This window comes from Sitophilus oryzae, unplaced genomic scaffold (genome assembly GCF_002938485.1).
Source record: "Sitophilus oryzae breed Bouriz unplaced genomic scaffold, Soryzae_2.0 scaffold_1396_pilon_pilon, whole genome shotgun sequence".
Taxonomy (NCBI): domain Eukaryota; kingdom Metazoa; phylum Arthropoda; class Insecta; order Coleoptera; family Curculionidae; genus Sitophilus; species Sitophilus oryzae.
In genome coordinates this window covers 5743952-5757083 of record NW_022146055.1, presented here as the reverse complement: position 1 = coordinate 5757083, position 13132 = coordinate 5743952, and the positions used below count along the sequence as shown (strand labels likewise).

The following is a 13132-nucleotide window of genomic DNA, read 5'->3' as shown; positions in this document are numbered from 1 at the left end:
ACATAATCTTACAACACGTAAAATAATCGTTATTCGGAAAAAGCGTAGTTTCTGCATAAATATTTCTGAAAACTTTTTAGCCAGTTAGTTAAATTGATGAATAATTGTTAATTACGAGAATGACCAAAATTTGTTTTATTTAACCGCGTATTTTTATATGAAGAATAATTTTAATCACCATATTTGTCCATAAAAAGTAATGCAATGTATTAGTGGCGTTACAGTTTTATTATAGCAAAAGTAAATATGTGTATAAGGTATAACCATTTTGAATTGCGGGTAATCTAAGTCCGTGCACACACGAGTCGTCTCAAACACGAAGCGGAAGCGTCTCGAACTTGGAACGAATTCTCCTCCACTCTAATACGTCCTACGGAAATAATAGAACGGGTCGTTTGGCGGTCGACACGGAGTCGAAGTGATTGATAGTATTATTTACCTACAAAGGACTAAACTGACTACTGGGACTAAACAGAAGAACTAATTACCAGGACTTTTTCAAAAAATTAAAAATATTAACTCTTCCTTCCTTATTTATATTTGAATCCGTTTGCCTAATACGTAAGCATGTATCAGCTTCTCAAGAAAGGCCATCTCACACTTATCCACTCAGGAACGCGGAGCAAGATCTTTATCTACCTACCCCACGCTCAGAGTTAGTTAAAAGTTCAATATTATACAACTCGAAAAAAATGCACAATCACCTGCCATTTGAAATCAAATCCATAGCATCATTTTCTTAATTTCGCATTGAAATCTTATTTACTAGACAAGGCTTTCTACGCCGTAAATGACTTATATTTTGATAATCGAATTTGATCTTGTAAACACTGGTCTAATGTTTGCTATTACTATATTTACCAATGACATCGAGGTAAATTTATCTAGAGGTCATTGATATTTAGTATAAACTTACTAAATATGTTGAATCTTATTTTTATTTTTTTTGTTCTGTGACATTGTAAACATTTATAAATGTTTATCTTAAACAATAAGACCATGACAATGATATTTGTATAATGTTTTATATTCTCTTTTGTTTGTTTGTTTGTCTACTTTTTGTTTGTTAACTTTTTCTACAAATTGTAAAATCTTTTGACAATAAAGGCATTTATTTATTTATTTAAAGGTAGAGTGGAGGGAGATTTCCTACAAGTTCGAGACCACTTCCGCTTCGAAAGCTTGACTACCCGTATGCCGACGCTCTAAAGTCTCAGTAAATTAAGATGACCAGCTGGCGCTGATTAGGCTGTGCTTGCACTGAGACACCACTAATACGAGAACATTGAGTTTAAAATTATATAACACTATTTACTGATAATATATTTACCCCTTTTTAGAATATATCTGTAGAAATCATATTTGGGGTAAGTCACTACCTCTATCACCACCTAGTGCACTAGAACTTTTCCCAGTTTAAACCGATTAAATTAAACCTTAGGCTGTATTCCGTTGCAAAACCAGGCAAACCAGACCGGTAAAGTACGGTAAAGAGCGGTTCCTGAAAAACATCGGTTTGATACGGAACGGTTTGGTCAAAGAATATACCTAGTTAGAAAAAGAATGGACTCTGCCATACTGAAAAATGGTCCTACAGAAGTGGCGCCATCTATTGAGTAGGGCTTGTTTTAAATGGACCGAAGCGCGGGCTTTTTAAATGAGCGTATTTATTGAATATTACTCTGAAATAACTAAGTTTGATTATTAAATCTTATTTTTTACACAAATTCAACAATACTAATAACAAGTATCGTTCTGATGTGTAAAAAATAAGATGTAACGGTATAATTTATACAATTATTAAATAAAATTAAAGCCAAACATGTGTAAATATTATTTATTATTTGAAGTTTTAATTTATAAGTCAAATATTAAAACATCGTTTATTATAATAAAACAAGACCAACGTAATACGCCCAAAGTTTTGTAAATGGTGTAAATATAAATAGGTACTGAAATGATGGCAAAAATAAAAGACTTACAGTATATTTTTAGGGTCACAAACAAAAGGAATTGTCTAATAAAAACACATATAACAAATTGTAGTTTGAAAAACGTTTTGATAATCATTTTTGATAATATTATGATTGACGCTATGACAACGAATTTGACAATAGTATGACAATGGCCGTTAGAAACTATGGAAACTACAAAAAAATATGATTGAACGCCATTTGACAATAACTAGTAGCAACTTCTTAACCTAAAAATGAATTGCACTACCACCTAGAGCCCGAGGCTGGAAATATTTTATTTGAAATTTCCGTGGAAACGGTGGAACCGCTTTTGCCATTTCACTTTCCGGCCCCTGGGTTTGGTAAAATACTGGAAACGTCAAATGTTGACGTTTTCTAAATTTCAATACATCTATTATAAAATTGATCTTTTATGCATTTTTAATTTACCTGTTCTCCGCTTTTACGTTTCAATATTTTTTGAGTTTAGTATTGAAAAGTACTTTATTAATAAACTGTTAAACTCGTTAGACAGCTCAAGTAAAGATTTTCGGGTTCAACATTAAAATAGATCAATAATAAATAAACAAATCTAATCAATATTTATATTTTTAAAGCTTACAAAACATTCACGATTACTTGTTGTCTTGTTCATGTTTTCTTTAAATATTCCCGACTTTAAGAAACAATGGCTGCATGATAAGCTTAAATGGTCCTAAAAAGCCATTATATTTAGTTAATGAAATTGATTTACTTTTACTGCCTACCTCCATTGCTTTTGGATGTAAATACAGGGTAAATACAAAGAGAATTTCACTCGAACTTCCAATATTTGCTTGATTTCTGTCACATAAATGACATTGATTGACAAACAAAACCAGAAAAGCCAGCCTTCTTGCGCTGGTTAGTTCGGTGACAGTTATAACCGAATTTTTCAGGAACTGTGTTCCGTAATAAGAAAACTTTCAGGAAATCTATAGGAACGGAACATAAAGCCATAACCAAGGTAAGTAACGGAATATACCCTTAATGTAAACAGAAATTGCAGTTGCCTTTAGTGGTGCGTAAAATTATTTTTAAAAGTATTAAAGCAACTTTACAAAAGTTATCCAGTTGTCTTCAATCTTAATAGCAGAAAAATACGCTTCTTTCTTAAACAAAAAAAAATCACAAATTGGTTACATATCCCAGTTGCAGTAGAAAAAACTATTCCTTGGTATCATAAATTTCAAAAACTTCTTTTCAAAAAAATTGTTAAACGCTGTATTTTTGTCTAATAGTTCTTCTATTGTACTGTACTAAACTTTTTAATGTTTATAGGAATGTATATGTGGTACAGTGGTGATCTTTCTGCATTGTGGTTTTTCGTTACGGTTGGGACCAGTAAACTTAACTTAGTATTTTCTTTTTTCAGGACAAAATCCAACCAAAGATGGATGAAATTAAGAACAACTGTACAAATTTCTTCAGCAATATCAGCAAAAGTAAGTAGCCTAATCATAATTTATAAAATGGTGTTTGTGTCATAAAATTTCTAAAACCATACACCCAAAAAACAGTGTTTAATATGGACAAATAGCTATGAACCCACTTATAATTGGCAAATAGTTATTAAATAGTATTGGATCAAATATAGGAAGTTCGTCGCTTTGAATAAAGAGATTAAGAAAGAAGTATGAAGCTGACCCTGTATTCATGCTAGAGAGACATGACCTTCATATTATATTATAAAAATAATAGCTTTATGTTTAATGCAAACAATTTTAATTAAATCTCTGGGACTGATTCATGTGTAAACATATTTTCCGCATTATATTATCCCAAAAAGGAAAGAATGCGAGACTAAAGAAAACAAAGTTAAGCTTTACACAAGGCAATTTTCTTAAAAAGTTGGTTATGAGTAGGTCAAGAATGTAGGTCAGTTCTTCGTTCAAAAGTTATTTGAAAAGTAAAGAATATGTTACTCCAATAAAGATCTGCTAAGGAATATATGTGGCGTAATATGTTATATCTAATATTTACAAAAAAAATAACATATCCAAATAAGAAAAATTCTTGGTATACCCACATTCCTTTCTGTAATGCACAATGGGGGGGGTAAAAATTAACATTAACTTTTTATGTAACATTTTCCTACAATATAAACTTAATTTCAGTTTTGTTAGCATATCTCTTAAGAAAGGTAGAAAAAATACAAGTTAGAGTAAAAATTGATTATCTTTTATTCCAGATGAGTTATCGTAAAAATTCCAAATACGTCCCGAGATATTAGTCTTAGTCTTTACGTTATTACCCAGAACTTATAATTCTAGTTATTTTTTTTTTGAAAAATGGCAGCAACACAAAAATTACATTCCTTTTTTTCACACCCTGTATATCATAGAAAACTAAATCTCATACAAAATTTAGAAAAATCAGATCAATCTACGAAAAACTATCTTTAATATGCTAAAAAAATCAACACAATTGGTCCATTTTTTTCAAAGTTACTACTCGTTGAAAATGAGTAAAAAAATCGCTGTGGTATTTAATTTGACGGGCAGATAATTATAAATAAAACAACTGTTTCATTATCAATTTCTTGATATTATACCAGAAGAAAAGTTATTTCCTCCTAAGCTTATAATTTATTTGCTATAAATTGCTGTCGCGCTGGGATACATAAGGAGAGTTGCGGGATGTGGGCGGTGCATCAAAAGCTGAACTAGCAGAGTGCATTATTGTAATTTTACACGCCATTAATAAAACGTTCGCTAATTTATGTAATAGTTATCATTCCAAGGAAATGAAATTTTGTTCCCCTTTTAAAGAATATCTTATAGCCTTAAAACACGAAAGTAATCTAAAAATGCTCTTCTCTGCCGACGTTTCCCGGTGAAATATTCTCGAAATTGCCCAGGCAAATGACTCGCTTCTACTTTTGAGATTCTAAACGATTTAAATATGAATTATTACGGATAATAAAAAATAGACACACTATCGAGATAGTTTGGCCAATTTCTTTTATATTTTAGCTGTTCTATCATTGAAAGAAATGCAAGTTATACAACTATATCTGCATAATACGGCTTTATAGTCTAAGAGCCAGTGAAAGGCTATCTGTATGTATTTGACCAGACCTAAGATTTTGTACAGTGAGGCCCCTATACTTACTGTACATGACATGGGGACTCACTAAGCCCAACGTGGCGGACGCGGCTGGCGCCCAGGTAAAAAAGGTATAGATTTTTGGTGAATTTTAAATGTTTTTGACCACGTCTGCCGTTTTGCAATTTGAAAATATATTATTATTATTATCGGAAAACAACAATGGCAGAATTAATTCTTATGCTGAGTTTAAAGGTAGGGAAACAAATCTTACTGAAAAATGGTATTGCTTCCTTAAATTTATACAGGACTATCAAAAGTTGCTGATCGGTTTTAAGGATATATTTTATATAAAAACTTCGTTATTTCAAATGCAACACACTGTATTTTTTTAAATAAATTGAAGCAGATTCAAATGCTCTTTCAAACTATATTAGGGTTTCCTATACCTATCTAGCTCAGATTTTGAATAAAAAGCGATTTTTAAATAAAATGGCTGAAAAAATATAATCAAGATGGCTGGTATCGCTATGGCAATTTTATAGTGGACATTATTATTTATAATTTATAACAGTTTACTTAAATTTACCTACAATAGTTTAATAAATAAGTATTCATTATTTTATCAAGAAAAATAAAGCAGTATCTGCTGGTGGACGAATAAATATGTTCCTAGTGATTTTATTTTGTGAGGAAAATTTCTTCTTGGCCTCAAGGGCTTATGCTTAAAGAAATCCAAATAGGAATCTTCCTAATAAGCGTTCCTTTGAAAAACTACTTGTCCTATTTCGCAGAGCTGGTAATGTGGTTTCTAAAAAACCTATTAGGCAGAAATCTGTCGTTGGAAGTGAAGAAAATTAATTTGCCATAATTGGCTCTTTTATAAAAAATTTATATGTCTACAAGTCATCGTAAAATAAATCAAAGAACGCTACTTCTTCGTTTTTCTTGATAGAATAATAAATACATATTTAATAAATATTATTTATTAAACTATTGTAGGTAAATTAAATAAAAGTAAACTGGTATAAATTTAAATAAGTCCATGAACTAATTTCGATTTTGAAAATAGCTACTAACTGTCACTAGAAACTTGCCATGACGACACTATCCCTCTTGGTTGCCATTTTATTGAAAAATTGATCTTTATTCAAAATCTAAGCTAAAAAAATTTAAACTGTTTAAATAATAATGTCCATACACTAATGTCGATTTTAAAAATAGTTACTAACTGTCACTAGAAAATTGCCATGGCGATACCAACCATTTTGATCTTGTCATTTTATTTAAAAATCGCTTTTTATTCAAAATCTGAGATAGATAGGTATAGGAAACCCTAATATAGTTTGAAAGAGCATTTGAATATGCTTCGAGTTGTTTAAAAAAATACAGGGTGTTGTATTTGAAATAACGAAGTTTTAATGTAAAATATATTCTTAAAATAGATCAGCCATTTTTGATACCCCTGTATAAATTTAAGGAAGCAATAACATTTTTCTGTAAAGTTTATTTCTCTACCTTTAAACTCAGCATAAGAATTAACTCTGAAAAGTAATGTACAGGGGGTTAATAATCTATTTTCTTGTAGCATGCAAATTTAAATATCTTTAAATATCTCAAAAACCAAAGATTTTAAAGATATTTAACCCTTATAATAAATGCCTTTTTTTTGGACCTAAGAATCCTAAAATGAAATAAAATACAGGGTGTTCCATAAGAAAAAATATAACTTTGGTATGGATCTTAGTTCTGAAACACCCTGTATATTTCAAAATAATTTTAAATTGTGCACATTGCCTCCCCACATATACCCATAAAATATTTTGTTTCTACATCTTTCCGTTTTCGTATAATCAACCGAGGCGAATGAGGTGCGCCACCCTGTATAAACAGTTATTATTTACATCACCCAAACTCACCTTCTTTCACTCAGCGCTTAAAGAACATAGAGGGCCATTACTACTGCTTTTCCATTCAAAATGTTCTAATAAAGTTGCGTTAAAATATGGCTATTAAGCTATTTTGTACCACTTCGTACTAAAAGAGGTTCTAAAAAGAACAATGTTCTACTTCAATATCTGCTGGTAAAAATGTTTAAGCTTAAACTATCACAACACAATTATAATACAAAACTAAACTGTCAAAACGAATGACAATGTTAGGAAATAAATAAATAAATGTGGCAACTTGACATTATTTACACCTGAATCCACAGCGGGAAATTTAAATTCCAGTTAGCCCGGTGCCGAATACGTCCATGGTTGGCAACAATGAATTTAAAAATCGCGCCCTGGATTACGTAACTAAAAGTTTAATTGGTATGGAATATGCCCAAGTAGCATTTGGACGTTATCTAACGTCGGGTATACGTCGCGTTCAATAAACCCGACGTCGGGTATCAACGTCGGTTCGACCGCCTGATGACCCTTATTTGCACCTAAATGGGGAATACAGATTCGGGTCGCCTCGACGTCGCGTCGCGTCGGTATCTGACCTAATAGGGAATGTAATCCTACCAATTACCAACGTCATATTACGTTGGATTTTAGTCACTTAAAATTCGTTGCTAAACACTTACCTTACGTTTGGTTTCATATTCGCTACCAAGAATACATAAAAACCTAGCCAAACTACCTAATTACAAATGAATTCATAATCACTCCTCGAATATAACTATAAGTGCCTATCTAATTTCATATTATAATAATTCTGAAACATTAATCCAGACATCAGTTTTGTCAACGGAAGTAAATTGTTTGATATATCTGATTAAAATACTCCGGAAAACAACAAGCGCCTTCAAAATAAGGTAGATTTATGAAATAAAAATATTTATAAAAAAGTAATTCGCAAAATATTTTTTTAATTTTCTAGCTGGTTTAATCATAAAACTGTACTGTGGTTCCCTCCAAACTCAACCTTATCAATATTATTCTACTAGAAATCGAAATGTGAATATAAATTTTAAAAACAAAAAACTATTTTAAAATGGCAATCGGATGCTTGTTAAAGCTCCGCGCGCACTGCATCGGATCGGACCAGAATGGCGGATTTCTGTGTCCGACTTAATATGAACTACCAATATACCAATTCCGACCGGGTCTCCAACATTAGTCGTCTCACACGACCGAAGTCATCAAACCGGACGACCGGCAATCGTATTATGACGTATATAATTCCAACGTACGCCACGTAACCTCACTTTGCGTATCAGTGATTTGTGGATTTGTGCAACTATATTTTAGTTTTTGTTTTCTCCTTAAAAAAATGGGCAGCCACTTTTTTAAACCTAACCTAACATGTGGGGGGAGGATGGGGTCTGCTGGGGTTTCCTAAGCTAAAAGATGAAATTAAGATGCACCAATGTAATGCAGCATCTCTTCCGGATAAAAAGCATTTATGGGTGGAGGCAAGACATCACTACTACTATTATTATTTTACAAAAGCCCAACCTCTTTCTGTAAAATGTAGATGAATGTCTAAATGCCTATTTAGTGTTTTTTTAGGCATAATAAAAAAATTAAGTATGTTTGCAAAAACTTTTTATTAGGTTATATTCATGATGTTCATTAGGTCGCAAATGCTACTTAATGGGTTGTATTTACGGACGTAAATAGAGATACGTATAAATTAGGTTATAAATATGAACATAAAATACAACAAAATATAATTGGACGTTACTTTAGGGATTATCAGTGAGACGTATCCTATTCGGACTAGTTAGACGTCGGGCTAGTTCAAGTATATGTACGTCGTGCAAGCCAACGTGGGAACGACGTTGGGAAATTAATAAAAATGGTACGTTGTTATTTTGTACGTCGACAGATCGTTGGATTTACCGACTCGGACCCAACGACGTCGCTTTTAATAGGAAAGCGACGTCACCAGTCGTATCACCAGCACCCGACCTAAATTAGCACAAAGTCTGACGTCGCTTCAGGTCAGATTTAGTTCGAAGTCAGATAGATGCTACTTGGGTATATAATCATCCTTTATGTAAATCGGTTGATATTACTATTAGATAAAGTAGTTAATATGTAAAGTGTTAATGTTGCGATATCAAATTTTATTCCTTAGAGTTAACAGTAACATTATCCTAGAATTTCTACCTCTTAACAGTAAGAGAAGGGTCTCCATAAAAGTAACGTTTAGACTGAGAAAATACTTCGGCTTTTAGGATACTTACACTGGAATGCATTTCTCGCCAAAGTAGTTACTTTTTTGCCTTATCGTGGAATCGACCTAATTTCCCATTCTTGGCATATCTTGTTCAGTCTGGTTTTTCCAGAATGACGGTGTTCAAGCAGTATCTATATATTTTTGTAAATTAGATTCATCTTTAAATAATAAAGAAATACGTCTGATAAAGAAATACGTACAATAAGAATTTTTAAGAGCCACAATAATTATTGCTATTGTCGGTGTATATATTCGGTCTTATATCTTGCTTTGATTTCTTTGTATATATTGGCGAGAGTTTCTATATAAGACCTGTCAAAACCTTGTTTCGTTAGGGCCTCTTATATTTGAATTTTGCCAGAAATGTTTAATAGAAAGATACATTCATAATCGCCCGTATAGTTTTGTTAATTGGTAAACTAAAGGTAACCATTTTATTGAACTGCGGCAATTCAGTCAGACAAAATTCAATTTTTATTTTTTTTTGCCGCATGGAGAACACTTTTATTCTCTCGTTATCGCCGTCGATTACGTCTAAAACTCTATTGTTCGGAGGTTTTGTGTCACGTTCGGCATTAACGCCATCCGGGCTTTTAATAAGTTTTTTCTTTTGTTGAAAATCGCTATTCAGGAATGGAACGAAAAACAAAAATACCGTCGGATGCGGCATGTCAATTAGCGATATGAGTGTTGTCTGGAATTTTTATACCGCACTCTTTTAAAATTCTCAGCTCAGTGGCGTGCACACAATATAGACAAAAAGGCGTTGCCTACCCAGACAAAATCAATAAACATTTTTTTACACTATTACATTATGCATTCGTGGTACATTCTCCGCTGGTACGTCTACAAAAACCGTTGACGTTCTGTTAAAATGACATTATATCATGTCATGATATTATATCACCAAACCAAACCAAAGCAAACTATACGGGCGATTATAAATGTATCTTTCTATTAAACATTTCTGGCAAAATTCAAATATAAGAGGCCCTAGCTAAACAAGGTTTTGACAGGTCTTATATAGAAACTCTCGCCAATATATACAAAGAAGCCAAAGCAAGGTATATCAAACAACCCCAGAGTTCCCAACTGGCAAAAGAGTGCGACAGGGAGACGCGATATCTCCAAAACTAGAAGAAAGCAACACTAGAAGAAATCTTCCGTCAACTGGACTGGACCAACAAAGGATTAAAAATAGATGGAGAATATCTTAACCAACTAAGATTCGCTGATGACATAGTCCTATTTGCCAATAGTCCTGAAGCACAAATTAATGAACCAAATACAGCCAGCAGTAAAGTGGGTCTTAAAATGAATTTAGCAAAAACTAAAGTAATGTACAACGAGCTAGTAAAACTAGCACTACCAGATATCAACAGAAGAATTAAGTTAGCATGGAGTACTTATGGAAGAAACTCAATCATATTCCAATCTACAATGCCACCCTATCTAAAGAAGAAAACATTCGACCAATGTGTACTACCAGTCATGACCTATGCATGCTAAACCTCGACACTTAAAACGGACATAATAAGAAAACTGCAGATCGCACAACGTTCAATGGAACGAAATATGCTAGGAATAACCAATAGATACCGTAATAGAATAGAGTGGGGGATGCGACAAAAGAGCCAGATAATAGATGTCATCCACAGATTCAAATCCTTCAAAGGGCAATGGGAAGGACACCTGGCAAGAAGAACATACAACAGATAGACCACAAAAATTACAGCATGGTACCCACGAGGAACTAAGAGATTTAGAGGAAGACTGAACCTGAGATGGGACCATGATATTAAGAAATTATCAGGGATAACTTGGGTTCGCCATAGCTAGGCCTTTTCCAAACACCGGAACACCGTTTTAACACCGGTGTTCATTTCGATACCGGTGTTCATCTACAACACCGGTGTTCATCTCGACACCGGTGTTGGTCTGGACACCGATGTTCATCTCGATACCGGTTTTGACTACGACACCGGTTTTGATATTGACACCGGTGTTTTGTAAACGGGATAAAGAAGAAATAATGATAATTAATAAGTTCAAAATAAACCTGATAATAATAATGTCGTATCGGTGCTTATTTTTATAGTTTATTAAAGCGCACCGACTTTAACTTAAAGCTTTCAAATTTAAATATAATTTTTCGGTCAGACTAATCACTAAAATAAAGTAGAAGCATCAGATAAACAACTATAAAGTAAAAAATTGTTTAATCAAAAACAAATAGAAAACAAAACAAAACATAAACAAAAATTCGTAGCTGTAAAATAAACTAAAAAATATTACATTAAAAAACTAAAAATTAATTACAAAAAAGACAAACAAACGGCACTATCGACGATCGACACCGACACCGGTGTTCATCTCGACACCGGTGTTTGGTTTGGTTAGGTTAGGTTACACCGGTGTTGAGATAAACACCTGTGTCAAGATAAACACCGTTGTTGTAGATCAACACCGGTGTCGAGATAAACACCGGTGTCGGTGTGGACACCGGTACACCGACTGAAACACCGGTAGTCATCAACACCTAACACCGGTGTACAAATCTCAAAACCGAACAGGTCTACGCATAGCCAACAATACACAAAAATGGGCCCAACTACAAAAAGAGTATGTGAGGGAGGCTACACCAGGAAATGGTTGAATAAACTGAAAATGTCATGATGATGATGAAAAATTTGTGGCAAAATTCAAATATAGTCTATCCAACGACAAAATCCTTGACAGTATACAAACTTTATTCGTGGCTAACAGGTCTCTATCTACAACTCTCTGGGCACCGAATATAAACTGTTCTCTGGATCTACACTTAATTTTCCCTCGATTCTTCCTCGACTTAATATAACAACACGAACCAAAATGAAAAAGCAATTTGTAAATATTATGATTTTTCACAAAACGCAGGTTATTTGACATAATTTGACACAAATTATAACTAATAATAATATGGCAAGAATTTTAAGTCGAGTTAATTTTTGAAATAAACCAATAAGACTGGTTAAAAACAAGAGACGACCCATCCATAGCTAACTTAAAAAGTATGAGAAACTTTTTTAGCGAAATAAATAGATTGGTATGGAAGTCATCTGCTTTTTTCTGCCATCGTCTGTCGAAATCTCACCTGTGTCCTAAAACTGAGTATACTTCCTTTGTAGAATATCATTCCAATTCGGAAAAAAATTAACCACCCTATCCAAATCACACAAATTCTTATAAAGAAATATGAGATCGAATTTGACAATGACAAAATCATATTTTTTCTGGTATTTTAATTGTAGTTTTTTTGGGCCGTGTTATAAAATTTTAGTCATTTTAAGGTAGATTTTTGCAAATAACCTTAGGGCTCGAACACACTGACGACCAGGTCGCACCGGCCAGGCCGCAGCTACCTCTAAAACCATTAAATCAAATGATATAGCGCACACTAATGTTCTGGCCGTCCGTTGGTCGTTGCGACCAGAAGACTGCACGGAAATATTATTATTTGCCGGTTTTCTTCCAAATTAATAATTTTTCAGATGAAATCCCTCAAAATTCAAGGCACAATATTTTATTTTCTATAAGATATAGTGTTTTAGTGTAGTTTTTGCACACGTGCAGAAAATCCAAAGAAATAGTATACAGACTGGATCAAAGGTAAACTTAAATCTAATACCTTTTTTTTATCGAGGGTCGATTCTAGTAAAAACTCAAAACATTTTTATATGACATACCTACTCTATTTATCGTTGGTATGATACCTGTTATTATACCTTGGAGTTTCGATGTTAAAAAATAAAAAAAATAATATTTAAAGTTTTTCTACAACCACTTGTTTTTTTTTATTAAATTAGTTTTTTTAGTTGTATTGTAGTCATGTACAAGGAAGACAACTGTATTTTAAATATTATATTTAATTT

At 32.8% G+C, this 13132-nt stretch overlaps 1 protein-coding gene across 1 annotated transcript in view; it reads left to right on the top strand.

Annotated features, from left to right (window-relative positions):
- Positions 1-13132, top strand: part of LOC115875949 — a 248141-nt gene that overhangs the window by 118368 nt on the left and 116641 nt on the right. Inside the window, exon 3 of the mRNA XM_030891556.1 lies at positions 3370-3439. Within this exon, the coding sequence (XP_030747416.1) occupies positions 3370-3439 (70 nt within the window). The remainder of the gene's footprint in view (positions 1-3369; positions 3440-13132) is intronic.